This window comes from Tarenaya hassleriana, unplaced genomic scaffold, assembly GCF_000463585.1.
Source record: "Tarenaya hassleriana unplaced genomic scaffold, ASM46358v1 Cleome20, whole genome shotgun sequence".
Classification (NCBI taxonomy): Eukaryota; Viridiplantae; Streptophyta; class Magnoliopsida; order Brassicales; family Cleomaceae; genus Tarenaya; species Tarenaya hassleriana.
The window spans coordinates 1,543,079-1,563,502 of NW_010965373.1; the positions used below are offsets into that span (position 1 = coordinate 1,543,079).

At 36.7% G+C, this 20,424-nt stretch overlaps 4 protein-coding genes and 1 pseudogene across 9 annotated transcripts; 3 read left to right on the plus strand and 2 right to left on the minus strand.

Annotated features, from left to right (window-relative positions):
* The first annotated feature begins 6 nt into the window (after positions 1-6).
* Positions 7-3,955, plus strand: LOC104813737 (RNA-binding protein 24-A-like). 4 transcript variants are annotated; one of them, XM_010541464.1, is made up of 9 exons: positions 7-791; positions 1,140-1,284; positions 1,385-1,511; positions 2,057-2,116; positions 2,340-2,376; positions 2,469-2,706; positions 3,050-3,149; positions 3,239-3,342; positions 3,431-3,955. In XM_010541464.1, the coding sequence occupies exons 1-7, from the start codon at positions 585-587 to the stop codon at positions 3,130-3,132; spliced, it is 897 nt and encodes a 298-aa protein (XP_010539766.1). In that variant the 5' UTR covers positions 7-584; the 3' UTR covers positions 3,133-3,149; positions 3,239-3,342; positions 3,431-3,955. The 4 variants fall into 4 exon arrangements, with proteins under 4 accessions (XP_010539766.1, XP_010539765.1, XP_010539768.1 ...); XM_010541463.1 differs by having other exon boundaries at positions 3,050-3,128; XM_010541466.1 differs by lacking the exon at positions 2,057-2,116.
* Positions 3,900-6,001, minus strand: LOC104813736 (psbP domain-containing protein 3, chloroplastic). Its single transcript, XM_010541462.2, has 11 exons — positions 5,908-6,001; positions 5,586-5,719; positions 5,367-5,436; positions 5,150-5,253; positions 4,997-5,062; positions 4,833-4,916; positions 4,660-4,742; positions 4,493-4,568; positions 4,290-4,408; positions 4,154-4,198; positions 3,900-4,057 (listed from the first exon to the last, which is right to left on the minus strand). The coding sequence occupies exons 2-11, from the start codon at positions 5,698-5,700 to the stop codon at positions 4,031-4,033; spliced, it is 789 nt and encodes a 262-aa protein (XP_010539764.1). The 5' UTR covers positions 5,701-5,719; positions 5,908-6,001; the 3' UTR covers positions 3,900-4,030.
* LOC104813735 (peptidyl-prolyl cis-trans isomerase E-like) lies at positions 5,862-9,589 on the minus strand. 3 transcript variants are annotated; one of them, XR_771803.1, is made up of 6 exons: positions 9,226-9,589; positions 8,501-8,731; positions 7,079-7,346; positions 6,739-6,987; positions 6,473-6,563; positions 5,862-6,390 (listed from the first exon to the last, which is right to left on the minus strand). XR_771803.1 is itself a non-coding variant. In XM_010541460.1 (2 exons), the coding sequence occupies exons 1-2, from the start codon at positions 9,536-9,538 to the stop codon at positions 8,541-8,543; spliced, it is 504 nt and encodes a 167-aa protein (XP_010539762.1). In that variant the 5' UTR covers positions 9,539-9,589; the 3' UTR covers positions 8,205-8,540. The 3 variants fall into 3 exon arrangements, 1 of the variants encoding a protein (XP_010539762.1); XR_771802.1 differs by having other exon boundaries at positions 7,079-7,951; XM_010541460.1 differs by lacking the exons at positions 5,862-6,390; positions 6,473-6,563; positions 6,739-6,987; positions 7,079-7,346 and having other exon boundaries at positions 8,205-8,731.
* On the plus strand, positions 6,714-14,511 carry LOC104814024 (annotated as a pseudogene).
* Positions 14,512-17,841: 3,330 nt separating this feature from the next.
* On the plus strand, positions 17,842-18,321 carry LOC104814026. The gene has a single exon (XM_010541871.1). It carries the CDS (start codon positions 17,842-17,844, stop codon positions 18,319-18,321), a length of 480 nt encoding a protein of 159 aa, XP_010540173.1.
* Positions 18,322-20,424: the final 2,103 nt, after the last annotated feature.

Genomic DNA, 20,424 nt, shown 5'->3' on the forward strand with positions numbered 1-20,424 from the left:
AAATCGCTGGATTCTTTTTTCCCTTTTCTTTTTTTTTTATTGGTCTTCATTGTTCTTCTTTCTCAGAATTTCCTCACCTGGTTTTCGAAATTGCTGGAATTCGTCATCTCTCTCCTTGCGTTCTTCTCTGCTTCTTTTGGGATCTCCCGTTCAGAAACCCTAATCCCCACCCACCCACCCACTTCTTCCCCTTCCTGGGCCATCCTACATCAGCTCGAGGGTTCCTTTTTCTTTTTTGACGAAATTTGATCTCTTTTTTCTTCTTTTCGTGATTATTTATTTTGATCTTTAGGTTTTGTTTGGCCGATCTCCCTTTTGCTCCCTTCTCCCTCTCTTCTCTCTCTCTCCTCAGGCAGACCCTGATAAACCCTAGAAATATCATGTTTCAATTCGATGGATTATGGTTATTCCTCTTCATTTTCTTGTGCTTGCACTGGGTTTAATCGTTGAAACTATGACTAGGGTTTACTGGGTCACCTTTAATATCACTTAGAATCTGTCCTTAATCACACAATTCATCTCCTTTCTTCCTTCCTTCTGAGAAAGTTTCCATTTTTCCTCTCTCATTTCTCTAGGGTTTGATCATGGCGTATCAGCCGGTTCCGAGTTCGGGGTTCCATTACTTGAATTCCCCTTTTGGTGATACAACCTTCACCAAGGTCTTCGTCGGCGGTCTTGCTTGGGAGACGCAGAGTGAAACCCTTCGCCGGCATTTCGAACAGTATGGCGAGATCCTTGAAGCGGTCGTCATTACAGACAAGAACACTGGCCGATCCAAAGGCTACGGCTTTGTGAGTATCCTGTTTTTGTTGATCTATTGGTGTTTCTGCGTTTCTTCTTGTTGACCCGAGGATTTGGTTTTCTCTGCTTGTAATTTCTCCCGGGCCCTCTGTTTTTCGAATGTTTAGGTAGAGATGCTAAATGTCTCTTTAGAATTGTAATTACAGTGGTAATTCTGTTAAATCAGGGCAAGAAGCTGATACTTAGAGATCCATTAGGGCTATGTTTCATCGTCTCAAGGAATCATAGCCGCAGAATGGTTCACTAGGCTTGTGTGATCAGTTGTTTTAACGCTGTTGATTCGAGAGGATAATCAAGAATGACTCAATTATCAATTGTATTTTATGTGGAGGATTTAGGTGACTTTTCGGGATCCAGAGGCTGCTCGGAGAGCCTGCATCGATCCAACACCCATTATAGATGGTAGACGTGCAAATTGTAATCTCGCTTCCCTTGGAAGACCACGACCTCATCTCCCTTATGCAGTAATACCCAATTTGCCTGGTTAGTCTTTCTGCAATAATTATTCATACCCTTTACTTTGATCTTTGATGTAGAAGAACTCCTGTAATGTATGTAGTGGATTGGTTTTATTTTTGGATAGGACGGTTAAGACCTGCTTCCCCATACGTGGGAGGGGTACAGGGTCCTCGAGGTGCATTTTTTGGAAATTTCCCGTATCAGCAACCACTTCCTTACAGTTACCAGCAAGGAGCCTTGTACCCTTACGGGTAAGTCTTGCATTTTTTAAGTTCACTCACTACTGTGGATGTTTATTATGGCTTGCTTACCTTCTGTGAGATATGAATCTTTATGCTCATTATAACTTTATATAATTTGTATAGCTCTTCTGTGGTCTATTAGCTGAATAATGTTTGCAATGATTATTGAATTTGTATTACCCTTCTTTCGCTTTATTTCATTTGCTTGTCATTTGGCATGTGATGAAGGAGTCATCGGTTTAAGTTTTCATTTGCTTGTGATCTTATGCTGCTAGTTGATATGATGAATGTTTGCTTACATACGTATTTTCAACTTTATGCTTCCTGTTATTGGTGTCATGAATTAAAATCTTTAAATATGCTTGGTCGACGAATCTCATAAAAAAGGTGAAAGATTTTGTCAGTCACTTCGATCTATTGGCATTTACCAATCACAGCATGGACAATCACTTAGGAGATTCTAACGGGTCAAGGAGTCGATAATTGTTTACTACCCCTTAGGATTCTCGAGTGTAGCACTGTGATGTGACATGTTGTGATTGGTAATCTTGCAGGAATACAAAAAATATTGCCGAGGATATGATGCCCAACTCAATGTTTTGTGAAGATGCAAGGTCATGAAATGTTTTTGGACTTTGATTAGACAAATTAGGTTAAAACTAGAGAGAGAAACATACAGGGATTTGTTTTTTGTGCTTGTTCTCGTAGGTTATGACCTTTGTTCGATGATAGGCTAATGTCGTAGAAATGCCGTCCTTCTTCTTTACATCTTTCCGAGACATAGTAGCCCATATTCTGCTAATATTTCTGACTTTAGTCTCGTTTTTTTCCTCGCAGGATTGCAGCATACGGTCCAGATTACATGTACTCACAGGTTGGAAATTATGGTTCCTTATTGTTTTCTCAATATATCTGACTGGCTTGTAACATTTTAGTTATGACCGTTGTCTTCTCATGTTATGTTAGGGCATATATGGTCCTTACATGGGCCAACAGTACCTTCAGGTCTATGGAGTTCCTGGAACGGTTAACACTCCGGTTTATCCGTTCGGGCAACTGAGTCAAGCTGTTCCGAGTGGTCATGGCTATACATCGGTTCAGGGTTATACAGTTCCGGGAAGTCATGTTCTTCAGCTCGGTGGACCCAGTGTCAGTACAATGACGACTTCATCTATACCTGCTATTGAATCTCCCTACCCTCAAGGTTCGTTCTTTACCGTCTTATACAGTACTATGATACGCTCTTTCCATCACTTCCAGATTGATGTGTATTTTCGTAATGTGGTGTGAAGAGGAAGCCGGTTGTAAATATAGACACTCACGTGAAGCTACTTCTCTTAGTTTTTTGGCAAACCCGACTAGTGTGAAATAAAGGGTTCGTAGGAAGAAGCTTTATGACCTGATTTATAGGATATCCATGGCAGGATTCTGCTACCTTGTACTGAGATTCGAGCAAGAAAGTCATGTAGATAGATGTTTCGGTGTTGTGCTTGCTTTGGGAAAAGTTATGTAGGATTCCCTTTTCACTTTTCCCATGTCTATTCCAGGGCATGTACCTGCACAGCCACATATCATTGTGCAGGCTCCTCAGTTCATGCAGACTGGCGGTTCCGACCAAAATACTGGGTGAGGATCCATCGATCAAACGTAAGGACGAGTTGTTTTCTGTTTTTTTTTAAAGTCTTTAGGTCAGATTTTACATGCACGTTTTCTTGGATGGTATTCGTTCGTTTCAGATACACTTGAAGAGAAGGGAAGGGAGGGCGGAACTTGCTACACTCGCGGTGGCGGGCTTCCTGTTTTAAGCCTTGCGCATTGTTTTATCTTTTGCATTCTAGAGGTAATCTTTTGGTGTGTACCCTTCTGTTTCTTTCATCCAAAGAGAAGCTTTCATGGTTACGGAAATGATGGATTTTTCGGGGTTACAGGTCGTAAAGTGTTAGTCTTGCTCACCGGAAAAGTCTGAAAGGTCTTAGTCACTCTCTCGGGGAAGGCGGAGGAGAAAGAAGAAGGGTTTGTATCTAATACCGAAACACACGAGCGAGCATCTCATGGTTGAGCTTTTGCTTGCTTTCATGGAGTATATTGGTTTCTCCTGGAATAGGGTTTTCCTGGAACAACCATTAGGGATAAGTTGGTGTACAAAGTCATGCATATTATACATACATATATATATACACACACATGCATACACACGGTGGAATCAGCATATGATTCTTTTGTAGATCACACGACCCTTCAGGCATTTGGGGTCTGTAGTTAAATTGGTTAGATTATCTGTCCTGTTCTAGTGTCTTGAGTCCTGCATTGTAAGTAAAACATGATCACTTTCTTTAGCCTCTGCTTCTGTGCATATTAGTTTCTCTAGGGTTTCTTTCATGTTTTGACAGTTTGACCAACAGTTAAAAATTGTTGTCTGGAGCTCACTCCAAATTATGGAGGTGGATTCTTTACATATGTTCTTCTCGGATAGAAATGGACATGTTCTCTGTATCATTGTCTGAATCCTCTGTCCTGTGACCCTCTGTTCATATGAATCTGAAAGACTTGACCGTCTGCAAAATAGCCGAAAATGTCAGGAGCCTGAACAGAGGTTCTTGGTGGTGGTTAATAATCTTGGTTCGTATCCACAGCTTGTTGGATTCACTTACCTTCTCGATCATGGAGCTGTATTTATCAGATTCATCGTCGGAAAACTGTAACAGACAGGAAGACAGGCGAAAATCCGTCAATGGAAGTTGTCTGAAACCCAGAAACAGGTAAAGATCTGAGAGAATCAAGATTCACCTGCCCTGTAACTGTGTATAACCGGTTGTACCAACCGGTTGATGCCATTCCAATTGCAGAGTACAAATTCTTGCGAGTTTCTCCCGGGTTTTGCAGTGTATACTCGATGTAATAGAATCCTTGATCATCCATGAATAAACATCAGTTATCCATGTCAGTGGATACAAAAAACTCTCAAACCCGAGTTCGAGTTTTTTTTTTACCCTTGGAAGATTTGCTATCCACAAGCTTGGCCTTCACACCGGGTGGCCTTTGCCAGCTTCTGTCCAATCCACTGACCTGATTTGGTTCAGACAGGTAAGGTAAGAAGATGTTTGAGATTTGCAGAGATGTAAGAGATCAAAAGCCGGTGTTGGTCTGGAAAGCTAACCAGAGTCTCGGCGAATTCGTCGACCTTTCCAAAAGATTCCATTCTGGTGAAATCTGGACCGAGTCCAGTGATGACTACACTCACTGAGTCAAGATACACAATCAGGTTTTGTCCAGAGTGTTTAGAACCACAGGTCGACCGAGACAGAATGGAATGGTGATGATGGATATTACCGTTGGAGGTCGAAGCTGCTTCTTCTGGGTAGAAAGCAGTGATCGATCGGTATCCATCCGAATCTCCTTTCCCGATTTGCCAATCTTGCAAAAGCCATTGATGAAAACCCAGACTTTAGTAAAAGGTTCATCAAAATGCTTAAACAATGTTTGAAACTGTATACCTTGGGGGATCGATATCGCGAACTTGTTGGATTCGTCTGTATACATACGGAAATTATCCGACACATCTGAGGAAAAAGACATTCAAGATTCAGGTTTCCCTGCAAATGCAAAGTATGCTTTCTGGAACAAACGGAGCTGCTAAAGTACAATACTTGTGTCTGCAAATGCAGGTGAAGCAAACAGAGGAAGAATGGAGACAGAGTAAGCCATCTGAAACATGATTTCTCTTCTGTTCGTTCGTAGCTGGTCACGAGATCTGTGGAAAGGAGGAAACTTTTTCGGATTCAAAGCAAACCCAGAAAGCGAAACATCGACAAAACTCAGGAGTGAAGTCACATTTGGGACAGCGAGAGAGAGAGAGAGAGGTACGAAATCTGAAGATCCTGTTCGGAGATGTCCTGAGAACAGATGATTGAACGGTTCATACATCTTCTGAATCCTGAAAATTGGGCGAAGAGGATGAACTGAGTACTACAAGGGCACCGATGAGCCAGGGAGTTTCAGACATTGAAATGAAGAGAGAGAGAGAGAGAGATACATATATATCGGTGAGTATATCTATATAAATGTGTGTGTGTGTGTAAGGACCTGCCGTGTTGCTGAGAGACGGTGGTGCTGAAGCGCGTGGAATCGAGAAGCTCAGAGATGGAGAATGGAAAGACGAAACAGCCGCCATGTGTTTCCAGATATGTCCACTTCCCATTGCTCACCTCACGAGACATCTATTATCCATTTCCAAACAAATAAAAGCTTACATTCATTATTATATTATAATTAAATTAACATATGACGTTTAAGGAAAAGTTTTTTTTTTAAAATTTGTCTTTCTTCTTCTTCCAATAATATCAATATTCAATAATGCAATAACAGTAACAAACGTTCCATTACCAAAAGTGTTTTTATTACTTACAGAATTTACCCATTTTTTCATCAAGAGACTTTTTCTTTATCGTTGTTTCCTCTCTTTGGCTCTTCTCCACAGGAAACGAAGCGAGAAAGTGGCAAGAACAAGCGTCTGCCAAAACCACGTCTTCGCATTCTTCGGATCCACTCTCCGAGCCAAAAACCACGCGTAAACGCCTTCCGCGATGTGCGCGGACACGAAAAATATCGACATTACCCGCAACACGAACATGGACCGATAAAAAAACAACGAGGCGGCTCGGAAAAATGGGATAGGACCTATGTCGGGTAGCCATGCCACGGCCAAGATGCCGGGCAATCCGATAAGACAGAATATCCACGCGTAAATGCTCGGCACCTCTACTTCTCGCCTCTTTTTGTCCCGAAAATAAGATATCGTCTCGGCCATAGCTTCTTCGGGTGTTGTTTCGGGCAAGTAGCCGAGTTCTTTCTGGGCTTTGCGGATCGAGTAGTGATGGGTCACTCCGACCTGCGATATGCATGAAAGGTTTGATCTTTTCGTTCGATTTGAAATCATTATGATCATATTGATGCCGGGAATTCGATCGGACCTTATAGATCTCGGCGGGGAGGATTAATGGTTGCGGAATCCATCGTTGGTTCAGTAACGTATATATGGAAGCGTACACGACCTCGAACATCCTTCCGAGCAACAGTGCGTGAGGAACCGATACCGAAAATTTAGGCAAATCGTAATCTAGATTTGTCAAAAGTGGACGTAGAAATTCGAAACAATTGATCGGACGACCTGCGAAGATATTCCATATAAATGATTTTAACCATATCGAGAAAATGAAACTCAGTTGAGAACTATTACCATCCGAGATATAGTATGCATTTCCCGCAGCTCTTGAATCCTCGGAGAGTAGAGCCACGCTCGCTAATGTGAGAGCATGCACGAGATTCTGTACTAAATCCAATGGTTTTTATGTCCGGATCGCCGATTTTGAAAAGCAGTAGACCTAGTCTTGCATTAGAGATTATCCTCGGAAGATGCCTCTCTTCGCCCGGCCCGTACAAAACGGCGGATCGTATCACACAAGTACAAAGCAATTCTCCGCATCTTCTACCAATTCGGTACAGAAAAAGTAAAATCATATAAACTTATTTCTCGAAGATTCAAGTTTTCGGTTTCATCGACAATACGAATAACTTACTCAACAGGACGACCGTTCAGCCTCAGATTTACTCCGACTGTAAGGATCGATGTATTCATCCGACGCTAAATACGGCAGAGTTTCGTCTCCGTTTTCAATCTCCCTCCCCCCGAAAACAACGCCGTTCGTGCTCAAGAACACGAGTCTCGTGATCCCGTGGTTCACGCAAGATTCCACGACATTACGAGTTCCTTCGATGTTAACCTCGTGGATCCGAGGCTTCCGAAGCAATTCCTTGCCGCCACCTCTTCTCTACAAACTACGTTTCCTGATACATATCACAGTTTAAAAAACATATAACTAACTTAACGGTTAACTCTTCATTACACACATAAAGTCTATTCAGACACAAATACACAGAAATAGGCATGCATGCATTCGCAATTACGATTTCGTAACATCCTTTGGAGCGTTTTGTAAGTATATTTTTATATATTAGCGGTTTCAGAGAATTTTCCGTCTGATTTTGAGTAGAATTAGTACTATATATATATATATATAGCCTGTATACAATGAACACCGGAATCTCTGAGACGGTGGGACCAGGGGGAGGAGGAGCGGCGGTCGAAGGAGCGGACATGGAGGGCCCCACGGCGGAGCAGCTCAAGGCAGAGGGCGGCTCCGGCCAACCCCATCCCACACGTCACCGCCACGATCTTTCCTTCTATCCCTCTTTTCCACCATCTCTTGATCTAAGTTCTTCCCGATCGTGATCAATTAGCCGTCAAGATGAGATTTTGAGATTTGGGTTCGACTCCGATTGCTGTAAAGTTAAGTTCTTTGGTCGATTTTGAACTGAATGATGCAACTGAAATCGTGGACTTTGCATGGCGGTCAGGTCAGAGAGATTGACGTGTTGCAATGCAAGTGTATCTGTCGAAAGTTTAAGACAGATGTCAATGCCAAAGGCCCAAATCATGCAATGGAAGATCGTGTCGCGGATTCGCTGTCATAGGATACAACATAACAAACACTTCTATACGTATATGTATATGTATATGTATATGCAAGGTATATTACATATATGTCACCTTATTATCTCTTGCCACTTATAATTCAAGATTTACTACGCATCAATTTTAAAACTTTAACATGACCAATTATGGTAAATTAAATATAGAAATGGTACAGAACCAACTTCACCATCTTCAATCCAAGAAACAAAAAACCCCAATTACAATACAAGAAATGGCTTTTTACCTAGAAACCAATGCCATCATGCAGGAAACATATATAGGTTATGTTCCAAAAACTTTAACCAGGACCAGCCCAGCATCTGCTTTGGCATTCGATCTTAGTTATGTATGCCAGACAATGAACAACAAAAATCAAGAAGCAATTACATGTTCCTGCTTCTTCTGCTTCTAACAATGTGATTAAACTTAAAAGTGAGCACCAAATCTAGCATCTATGACAACACACCTGGTTGAAGAACAGGATCCAGCTTCTAGGATGGTTACTGTCACTCGGCTATGGCCATAGGATTATCCTTGATGTCTAGTTCGTCTTCTTTCTCGCCTTCTCGCTCTTGTGCCAGCTTCTTCCTGTGCAACTCCTCGGCAGCCTGCATCGCGGCCTTGTTCTCGGCTTGGATCCTCTGCATTTCCTGTTCTTGTTGCTGCCTTTCAAACCACGTATCTGCGTCCGCCCAAACTGAAATGCACCAAAAGATCCATGCTTTTTATAACAAGATAGATTCATTTGCTAGCTTGAATTCAATTGAGATAAATGAACACCCTAGACAATTCAAGAACCTAATAACCATACACACAAAGCCCGGAAATGGATCTGATCAATATATCTATTCGATCAATACTTTTTCATGCATATACGATCTGGGTTTCAATCACAGAATCTGTCAGCAGCAGACAACTCTTGAGGAAATTCACCTAAATCAGACAAACCCAAGAAACTAGCAGGGAGCAACCCAACAGTGAATCTATGAAGAGATTACAATTAGCGTCGGGATCGGTGACTCTCAACGTGAGTACTTGTAAACCCTAGATTCCGCAAAAAATCCCCAGTCCCTAAACTCAATTTAGAAACTTCAACCAGGAAGAATCAAGGAAACCGAATCGAAACATCGACATCACCAAAATCGTGAGCAAAAATCAAAGGGAGGAACAAAGAGGGATCAGAACACGTACGTGGATGAGCGGCCCAACCCTGTTCACCACCCTTGATTTTCTCGGGGAGGGCATAATTGACGGTGAGAACACGGCCATAGAGCTCAGCCCCGTCCATATTGTCCATGGCGGCTGCAGCGTCTTCTCTCTCGAGGAAGGTGACGAAGCCGAAGGATCTGTGCTTCTGCGTCGCTTGGTCCAATGGCGTCTTTACGTCCTTTATGTCACCGAAAGGTATGAACGCAGCGTGAAGGATCGATTCGTTTACTTCCTCCGCGAGACCTCCGACGTACAACGTGTTCTTCTGCAACGCCTGCTGCTGAGCCGCCGCCATCGTCGAGAGCTTCGCGCGTCTCTCTTTCTTCCTCCCTCTCTGTGGGCTTTCTCCAGAGACAGTCAACGAAACGAAGACGACGACGTTTTCTCAACTTTCCTTCTTACGGGCTCCGTTTGCGTTCCCGAAAGCCCAAAAGAAATATTTTTTTAGGGAATAATACCATAACACAGATTATGTCATTATGAGATGATCAACGACTTCACTCACCATCATTGGCAACAAAATGTCGAGGGGCACGGCATCACCCGCCACAATCAAGATTTCACGAAACCCAGGTTTCTTTCGTGAAAAAACAGAAAACCCAACTTCCAAACCAGAGTTGATCGTGCAAGAAAACTGAAAATTCGGGCCCAGAGCAAGCAAAACTCAGAGAGACAAACCTCGGTTAAAGTGACGAAGGGGTGTCGAGCCTTGAGGAGCCAGTTCTTGGGAGCATGGCCTTCAAGGGATCCTCCAAGTCCCCACATCGTCCGACGAAGACCAAGTTCTTCACTTTAGTTCTCAAAACCCTGAACAAAGAAAGGAGACAGGCCACCCAAGATCACAAAAGATTCCGATCTAAAAAGGCGCAATGACGAGCGAATCTGGGAAATGGCGAACCAACCGGACAGCGACGGAGAATTCGTCCGAGGAAGAACCTACCGGTGAGGAGCGACCGAAAGAGAAGAGAAGAGAGATGCATTCGCCGTCGGGTGTAAAGATTTTGATCTCGGGAAAAATACTATGTTAAATGTTCACTGTAGTTGATTCTACGACTTATATATGCAGCAACTAATATTTTTGTTGTTTCGGATAAACTAAAAAAAAAACAATTATTTTCAATTAGTTATTTAAAATCATCCATGAATAAAAAAAAGAATAATTTTTAAATGTATTTTGGTTTCAACTTTCAAGATGGGATGGCACATAAAATAATACTTTGAAAATTTTCAAAATTAAAATAAAAAACAAAGTTTCTTAAAATAAATAAAATAATATCTAGATCTTTTTTATAATTATAAATGATGTAGTTATACATAAATGTATTTATATTTTATCATTTATAATCAATAACCACAAAAATTTTTAAAATTCTTTTTAAAAAGGTATATAAATGTTTGTGATATATTATTAACGGTGCATATATGAATATAACTATATACATATATAGGTTGATCATTAAAAAAATGTATGTATTTGTAAGAAAGGAAACAAATAAATAAAAATAAGTATAATTCAAAAACAAATATAAAAAAATGACATTGAAAGTACTTAATCATCCTACGAACAAAATACAAACGAATAAAATGAAAACAAAAAGAAAATGATTGTTCTAGTTATTGACAAAGAGAATCAAGCTTTTTAATAATTTTATATATAATTCAGATTGTTCGATTTAAATGAAAACTAGATTAAACTAAATTAAATTGGCTTGGTTAGGATGAAATTTAGAAGGTTTTTAAGGAGAAATTTAATTGTTCCTTTCCTTAATTTGTCATTTACACACAATTAACAGGATCGTGTCACTTTAACTAGATTGATTTTTAAATATATATATATATATATATATATATATATAACACATACATATAAAACATATAATTATACATATATATATATATGTATGTATTATATATGTGTATATATAAATATGTTTATATATATATGTATATATATATATCATTTATTTTTACACAAACTCATAATTTCCATTACATTATACTATCTTTTCATAATGATATATATGTATTTTTAACATGAGTTTGATCTGATTTTATATATTTAAATCCCTTTTCTCCATTATTATGGATAGAGAATAAAATGGGCATTTTTTTAAAACATGGAAACAAGTTTAATCATTTATTGTAAGATCGAAATCCAGATACTATTTCCAATATAAAATGATTTCATACGATATCAATCACAGACGGTTTTTGGTGGGGTGATGAAGGAAAACAAATCGTTATATTATTATAAAAAATATTTGCAGGATATTTAATATTCCACACTAACACTATAAATTCAGAGCATAACCACCATCCAAAATACTTGTACAAACCCAAATAAACAAAAACATAAACCCTAGAAATGGATTTCCTCATGAAACCAATCTCGTTCTTTGTACTGTGCTCCCTTGCCATCACTTCAATGGCATCACACCACGCCGAAAACGAAAGCCGAGTCAAGCCTTCAGACAACGTTGATGGTGGGCTCAGGGAGAAAGAGACGGTCGTGATCACCAACGATCTCGGAGATGGAATGTGGTTAGAGTTCCATTGCAAGTCGAAAAACAACGATCTTGGCTACAAGATCTTGCGACCGAAGGAATCGTGGTCATTCAGATTCGAACCCAATTTCTTTGGAACGACGCTTTTCTTCTGTAGATTCTGGTGGAAAGGTGGCTCGCATTGGTTCGATATCTTTGACCAAACTAGGGATAACGCTGCGAGTTATTGGCCGGAATGTTTGTGGAAGGTACGGAAGAGTGGACCATGCAGATTCAGGCACAAGACCAAAAACTTTGATCTTTGTTATGATTGGAAGAAACCATAGAAACAAATTTGATGTATTTTTCTGGATTTTGTTTTAGTTTTGGTAGGAAAGACAATGATATGGTAGTCCATGCGTTAGGACACTATCAAGTAAACTTTCTGTCGATATAAAGACAGAATGCGTTATAATCTCTTATTTTATATATATAAAGTGTGTGTCGATGAAGGTCATATTAATGTTACAAGATGATATATATATATATATATATAAAATATGGATAAGAAAAAAGATATCATACTTTCGGGTTTTGAGAGGCATTTAAAAATTCGGGAAAAAAAATCCGGAAAACGGGTGAATTAATTGAGCCAATTCCGATTTCAAAATTTTCAGCCATCAAATAAGTTTTCCCACATACTTCTTTATGTTTTTTTTTCGATCTTTTTCCGTGAATACTTACAAAATTGGAATTAAACGATGAATCCATGCATGAACTTGCTTTTTGTAGAATATACGAAGCCAACTATTGTTAGTGCATGAATATCTCCATTTGGACAAACAAAATAATTTTAAACAAAGGTTGAAGTAAGAAATCAAAAGAAAAAACGACTTTTTTTTTATGATTGTATATTCAGATTCTAGATTTAAATTAAAATTATTCTAAATTAGATTGATTTGGTTAGACGTACGTTAGAAATTTTTTTACGTCGCCGAAATGGCTCGCGGATTTGCTTACGTCGCGGCCGATGGTCCCTTCGTAGTGGCTACGCTTGTATTCCACGAAAACCAGATGATGTTCTGTTAATATAACAACCGTTATCAACATCTAAATAATAAATGTAATGATGAGTGGAGCAATAAATTCTCTTGACACATTTTAGCATTTTACTCCTGCAAAATAATTCGAAATAACAATGGTTTTTTTTTTTTGTTAACTGAGAGATTCATCTGGACCTTCGGCCCAACCTACATCCTTCAGGCCCGGGAGCAGTTTTTAGAGGCCCGGTACAGGGGTCCAGAGAGCAACACCCTCCCAACCGAGAAAACACCCCCTCCCTCCCCAACAGCTGGATTCGAACTGATGACCGGGGTCCCGAGAGCAACACCCTTTCAACCACTCCCCCACTACTTACTGGGTCACAATGTTAAATGTAGTATTGGTCGTTATATATGTATAAGAAGTGAATAAATGAAATAATATAAATTTGTCACTAGTTATACAAGTCAGTCCACATGGATTGTGGTGAGGACATGTGGCATCCAAATATATCATATCATTGACGTGGCAAAATCCTTGATCCTCACTGGTTAATCAAATTTGTCATTAGCTACATATAACGTCTATGTATTTATAACGTTGAAATGGCTAATGATGATATTTGTAACGTCGATGTACACAGTTAAACACATCCATACGTGTTTATGACGTGTTTATGATTTTCTCTAATTAATTCTATAACTGTCTTATCATATTTTGTAACATTTAAAAAATCATTAGTGACGTCTATATTATAAAAGAAAAAGAAACCGCAATTATCCCTTTAATAACCATATTTATTATTTTTCCTATTTAACTCCAAATTATTGGATAATTGTCTTTAATTTGTATCATGAACGTAAGGAGCTGGCGGCGAGGTTTAATTTTATTGTACAATCGTCTTTTGTAGCTAATGACAAATAGGAAAAAATAATAATTTTGTCCGTTTCTTTGTCACTTTCTCCAAATTGCAAGCCCGTATCATTATTTGTTATTCGATCTGATTTCATCTGTAGTGTTTCGAATTGATTATTTTTAATTTTTTTTCTTTTATAATATTTTTTTTCTATATTTGATATTTTAAATTGATTATTTTTAAATTTTCTATTCCACCGTACAGTTTTTTCCTAGTTAGAGATTGGTAACCCAACGACCTTAATACCATAAAAAAAAAAAATTATCTGTATTTGAATTATGAACCCAACAATTCAACAAAGGCTAGATTCTTTAGCGTTTGACCAATTTCTATGAAAAACTTTTCTATGTAATTGAGATTTTGAATTAACAGCTTGAAACGTCAAAATTAATATGTAAAAGAGAAAAGAAAATACGTCACGAAGGCGGTCCATGCACTAACACTATAAATTGAGACCAAATCCTTAAACATCGTACACAAACACTCTTGTTCAATCCAACAAAAACCCTAGAAATGGCTTTCCCCATAAAACCAACCTTCTTGTTCTTTGTGCTCTACTCACTTGTCAACACCACTTCAATGGCATCCCCTCTCGCCCAAAACGACGGTGTTTTGAGCCAAGATAAGCCTTCATACAACGTTAATGGGATCAAGAAGAAAGTAACGATCGTGGTCACCAATGATCTCGGAGATGGTACATGGTTAGAGTTCCATTGCAAGTCGAAAAACAACAATCTCGGGTATAAGATTTTGCGGCCGAATGAGTCGTGGTCGTTCAAATTCAAACCCAATTTCTGGGGCACGACGCTTTTCTTCTGTAGATTCTGATGGAAAGGTGGCTTGCATTGGTTCGATATCTATGATGACGATAGGGATAATGATTCGTATGATTGGACGGAAAGTTTGTGGAAGGTACGGAAAAGTGGACCATGCAGATTCAACAGCAAGACCAAAAACTTTGATATTTGTTATGATTGGAAGAAAGCATAGAAAAACATATGTGATGTATTTTTCACCGTGTCATAAAAAGACACACTAAAGTTATAATCTCTTATCGTTTTATGGGTTGATGGGTTCGAGTTGTAAAATCAAACTCTTGCATCTACAAGATAAGTCTTACCTATAAATGATTTAATTAGATAATTATAAACAATTATTGGAGTAAAAAAATCAGAAGAGAATCGAGTTTTTTTTTTTAAAATTTTGTATCGAATTAGATTGTTAAATTTAAACTAAAACTAAATTAATCTAAATCAGATTGTTTCGATTAGGATGTACATTATATATATTTTTTCATCCCATTGATTAATATACGAGATGCATGCAAACAATATCAAGATATTACATTTAATTTACAAATTATCATTTAGGGGTGGACGTTTTAACCGGTAACCCAAGGATTTAGAGATACCCAGTTTAACAAGTACTCGAATATTAACGATGATAAGATAGAGTATTAACGAGGCTAAATTTTCGACCCTCCAGTTTGAATTCGAGTTTCAATTATTTTATACGGAATATCCGGTATATATTTGTTTAAAAAACTAAATATCTTCTATAATTATAATATTTATCTAAGTTATTCTTATTATTTACTAAATTACTTTTATTTAATTAATTGTTTTTATCTTCTAGATAATTTTATATAAAAATTTCACCATTCCAAACCCTCTTTTAACCTCTTCATTTGGTGAACTTTTCTCTTTATACTTTAACCTTTTCTATTTGTACTCTCTCTATCTCTATCATTTTATGGTTTAGAATTTTATAAGTTGTATGGGTTCGGGTACCCATCGGATATAAGACCGAGAATCTCATTAAACTCAAATTACAAGTACCCAAATTTTATGAAGTAAAGACTGAGACAATATTTTTGTAAAACCCTTGGTGTTTTAGACGAAACAAAGTTTTCTAAAAATTGGGGGTATCCGATCCGTATAAAAATATTTACTCATAATGTTTGTTTATCTTATATTATACCGAGCCTACTAATAATGCATGAATATCTTGAAAATATTTCTATAATGGTCTAAGGAGAAACCAAATTGAGAAGGACAAACAAAATATTTTAACAAAAATGATGATATAACTAATGCATTAGTTATATCATTATTATAACTATCATATACGCCAGTGTATTAGTTAACAGAATCCGAAATTTTTTAACAAAAATGATGATTATGTATGTAATTACTATTAATTTTAATAATTTGTATAGATATTTTAAATTCAAATGTAGTTTTTTTATCAAATTAAAAATACATATATGAAAAGATCACATTTTACTAAATTCGTGTAGAAAAATATCATTTTTCCTTTTAATAATATTTTTCCGTGAATACCTATAAAATAGGAATTAAACAATTTTATCATATGTTTGCTTATATTATATTACACATAGCCAACTAATGTTAGTGCATAATATCTCCATTTGAAAATGTTTCTATAATGATCTAAGGAGTAACTAAATTGAGAAAGATTTAACAAAATAATTTTAAACTAAGGTTGAAGTAAGATTTCGGCTACAAGATCTTGCGACCGAAATGAGTCATGTCGGTCAGATTTGAACCCAATTTATGGGGCACAATGCTTTTCTTCTTTAAATTCGGGTAGAAAGGGGGCTCACATAACTAGGGATAATGCCGCGAATGATTGGACAAAATACTTGTGGAAGGTACGGAAGAGTGGACTACGCAGATTCAGCCACGAGACATTATGATTGGAACAAACCGTAGAAAAAACACATGTGATGTTTTTTTCACGATTTTGTTTTATTTTGGGTAGGAAAGATAGAATAAAACTGTGGTTCATATGATGGAATAAAGACAAAATGCGTTATAATCTCTTATATATATATTATAGAAAAAACCTCAATAAAATACTTAACTTTCATAAAAAAAACACTTAATTTTTTATTTTATCAGATAAATATTAAATTTTTTTGAGTTTGACAAAACAAACACTTAACTCTTTTACGATTATCAAAATAAACAAAATGTTTGACATGATACAAAAAATATAAATACGTCAGATTATTTGACAGTCGATAAAAAATTATGTATTTTTTTGGATCATTGAAAAAGTTCAATGTTTTTTAATAATCACAAAAAAATTCATATATTTTTTGGAACATTAAAAACGTTCATTATTATTTTAGACTCATTTAAAAAGTTTAATGTTTATTTGAAAAAATTAAATTTCATGTTTTTTTGACAAAATTAAAAAATTCAGTGTTTTTGAAATTTTCCCTATATTATATATCAAGTGTGTGTGTGATGATGAAGATCTTCTACTTTATCGTGTTGATTAATGTTACAAGATGCATGTAGGTGGATGAAGTTGTAATAGGGTGTTGTCCCGATGGATCTAGTTAGACCGAAAATCTAAAAAATTATCTTAATTACAAATATATATATATTTGAGGAAAAATATGGATAGGGAAAAAGATATCATACCTTCGAGATTTGAGAGGAATTTAAAAATTTGGAAGAAAAAATCTGGAAAACATAGGCGGATTATATGGGCCAATTTCGATTTCAAATTTTTCAACCATCAAATAAGTTTTTCCACATAATTCTATGTTTTTTTCGATATTTTCCCTTGAATACTTACAAAATTAGGATTAAGCGATTCTACCATATGAATCCATGCATGAACTTGTTTATTTTAGAATATACAAAGCCAACTATTGCCAGTGTATGAATATCTCTATTTGGAAATAATTCTCTAATAGATTTTTTTTTATTATATATATCTGGCATTTCGAATTGGTTATTTTTAAATTCTCTCCTTTTATAATAGATTTTTTTATATATCTGGCATTTCGAATTGATTATTTTTTAATTTCTCTATTCCAGAAGAGTTTTTTCCTAACTACATATTGGTAAATAAGAGATCTTAATACCATAAAAAAAGAATATTATCTGTATTTGAATTATGAACCTAGCAATTCAGCAAAGGCTAGATTGTTTAGTGTTTGTCTAATTTATATGGAAAACAATTTTCTAGAGATTTTGAATTAACAACTGAACATGTCAAATATGTAAAAAAAAAATACATCACGAAAGACGGTCCATGCACCAACACTATAAATTGAGACCAAATCCTTAGACATCGTACACAACACTCTTGTTTAATCCAAGGAAAACAAACCTAGAAATGGCTTTCCCCGTTAAACCAACCTTCTTGTTCTTTTTACTCTACTCACTTGTCAACATCACTTCAACTGCATTCTCCCTCGCCCAAAACCACGGTGTTTTGAGCCAAGATAAGCCTTCAGACAACATTAATGGGCTCAGAGATAAAGTGTCGCTTGAGATCAACAACGTTCTCGGAGATGGTATATGGTTAGAGTTTCATTGTAAGTCGAAAAACGACGATCTCGGGTACAAGATCTTGCGACCGAACGAGTCGTGGTCTTTCAGATTCAGACCCAATTTCTGGGGCACGACGCTTTTCTTTTGTAGATTCTGGTGGAAAGGTGACTCGCATTGGTTCGATATCTATGATGACGGTAGGGAAAATCCTTTCAGTGATTGGACGGATAGCTTAATCTGGAGGGTACGGAAGACTGGACCATGCAGAATGAACCAAGATACCAAAATCTTCGACATTTGTTACGATTGGAACAAGGCATAGAAACACATATGTGATGTATTTTTCACCATGTCATAAAAAAGACATAATAATAAGAAGAGAATCGAATTTTAAATTTTATATCGAATTTTATGTTCTTTCGACAAAATTAAAAAAAGTCAGTGTTTTTGGAATTTTTTTTATATTATATATTAAGTGTGTATGTGATGATGATGAAGTTGTAACACCCAAAACTCGTATCCCGCAATATGAGTTGCGTCACATGAACAATTAAAATAAAGACATAATTCCAAAAGTTCGCGCGAATTTAAAACTTTTCTTTTCAGAGTTAGCGAAAGAAAACACTCGTATGTACATATATGATATATTATTTCCAGTTATAATTATACATAGTCGAGTGGTAGTATAATATTATTATAAACCTTAAAATGTCTATCACCGATATAACGCAACCCATTTACCAGGATATAAATATATCAAAATACATAATTATACATGATCGGTAGTGATACGCTACTCAGGTCTCCGATGTCCGCTCCTCGACTATTGATACTCACGACCTGAAATGTTGCATAACAACGTTCTAAGCTAATTTCTTAGAGAGTGAACTCGGGCGTAACCCGGAGTTCTATTCTCCTGGAACTAGGAAAAACATCACATATATGTATACACTAATATTCTAAAAAAAAAAACAGGAATCGAACATGGAATCACACTACAAAAAAACAGTTATATAGCGACGGAAAAATCCGTCGCAAATATAAAGGAAATCCGTCGCAATTAAGAATTTGCGACGGAATGCGACGGACTTATTTCCGTCGGTATAACGCTGTCGCAAACGTATAACGGTCGTTAATCCGTCGCACTTTATTTGCGTTTTGCGACGGAAAGTGACGGATAATTCCGTCGCAAATTGCGACGGAATTTTTTCCGTCGCATTCCGTCGCAAATGTTTTAAAAAATTAAAAAAAAAATATAAAAAAATTATATACTATATACACATACATATATATATTTTCACATATACATACATTCATACATATACATTACACACATACAAATATACATACACATACATACATATATATACACATATTTTCATATACACAAATACACATACACATTCACACATATACACATATATACACATACATAAATACTCATACACATATACATTTCCCAAACACATACACATATACATTTCACAAACACATACACATACATATAAACACACACATATACACATATTCATATACACATACAATCACATATACATACACATACATATTCAAATTCACATATATATACACATACACATACATAAACACACACACATACACATTCACACATACATACACATTCACTTACACACATATATAAACACACACATACACATTCACACATACATACACATTCACTTACACACATATATAAACACACACATACACATTCACACATACATACACATTCACTTACACACATATATAAACACACACATACACATTCACACATATATATACACATTCACTTACACACACATACACATACATAAACACATACAAATACATCAAACACACACATATATATACATAAATAGATATATATTACCTTATGGGAGGAATTTGGCGATCTTTGGAGGATTTAGAAAAAAAAAATCGATTTTATTTTTTTTTTCATAAAATTTTTGAAGTCTGATGAAGAAGACGACTCGTGGTTTTATATTGCGTTTTGCGACGGAATTTTCCGTCGCAATCCGTAACAAAATAAAATTAATTTACGCGCCCAAAATTCAAAAAATTTCGTCGAAAAATGAAACCAAATACATTGCGACGGAATATTCTGTCGCAATCCGTCGCAATTTTTATTTTCCGTCGCAAATCATCTATTTCTTTGTTGTGACAGAATTATCCGTCGCAAACCGTAGCAAATTGCGACGGATTTTGCGATTGTTTGCGACGGATAATTTTTTTCCACATTCTGTCGTAAAATCGTCACATTCCGTCGCAATTTTCTGTGCGACGGAAATTTCCGTCGCAAATTTCGTCGCTATATGCAGGTTTTTTTGTAGTGTCAATAATAATTATATCAGGAATCACAATCAAGTCCGTATGATAAATCGCAGGACAGAGTCCATCAAATCGTCTC

What these genes read in the sequence shown, in the direction of transcription:
- LOC104813735 (XM_010541460.1), bottom strand. Translation starts at nt 9,538, where the DNA reads ATGGCGGCGGCTCAGCAGCAGGCGTTGCAGAAGAACACGTTGTACGTC. An exon ending in GGGTTGGGCCGCTCATCCAC is followed by an intron (nt 8,732 to 9,225) that starts GTACGTGTTCTG and finishes GGTGCATTTCAG; the next exon opens with TTTGGGCGGACGCAGATACG.
- LOC104813737 (XM_010541463.1), top strand. Translation starts at nt 585, where the DNA reads ATGGCGTATCAGCCGGTTCCGAGTTCGGGGTTCCATTACTTGAATTCC. An exon ending in GATCCAAAGGCTACGGCTTT is followed by an intron (nt 792 to 1,139) that starts GTGAGTATCCTG and finishes TGGAGGATTTAG; the next exon opens with GTGACTTTTCGGGATCCAGA. An exon ending in AGTAATACCCAATTTGCCTG is followed by an intron (nt 1,285 to 1,384) that starts GTTAGTCTTTCT and finishes ATTTTTGGATAG; the next exon opens with GACGGTTAAGACCTGCTTCC.
- LOC104814026 (XM_010541871.1), top strand. Translation starts at nt 17,842, where the DNA reads ATGGCTTTCCCCGTTAAACCAACCTTCTTGTTCTTTTTACTCTACTCA.
- LOC104813736 (XM_010541462.2), bottom strand. Translation starts at nt 5,700, where the DNA reads ATGGGAAGTGGACATATCTGGAAACACATGGCGGCTGTTTCGTCTTTC. An exon ending in GTCTCTCAGCAACACGGCAG is followed by an intron (nt 5,437 to 5,585) that starts GTCCTTACACAC and finishes CCCAATTTTCAG; the next exon opens with GATTCAGAAGATGTATGAAC. An exon ending in ACCTGCATTTGCAGACACAA is followed by an intron (nt 5,063 to 5,149) that starts GTATTGTACTTT and finishes CTTTTTCCTCAG; the next exon opens with ATGTGTCGGATAATTTCCGT.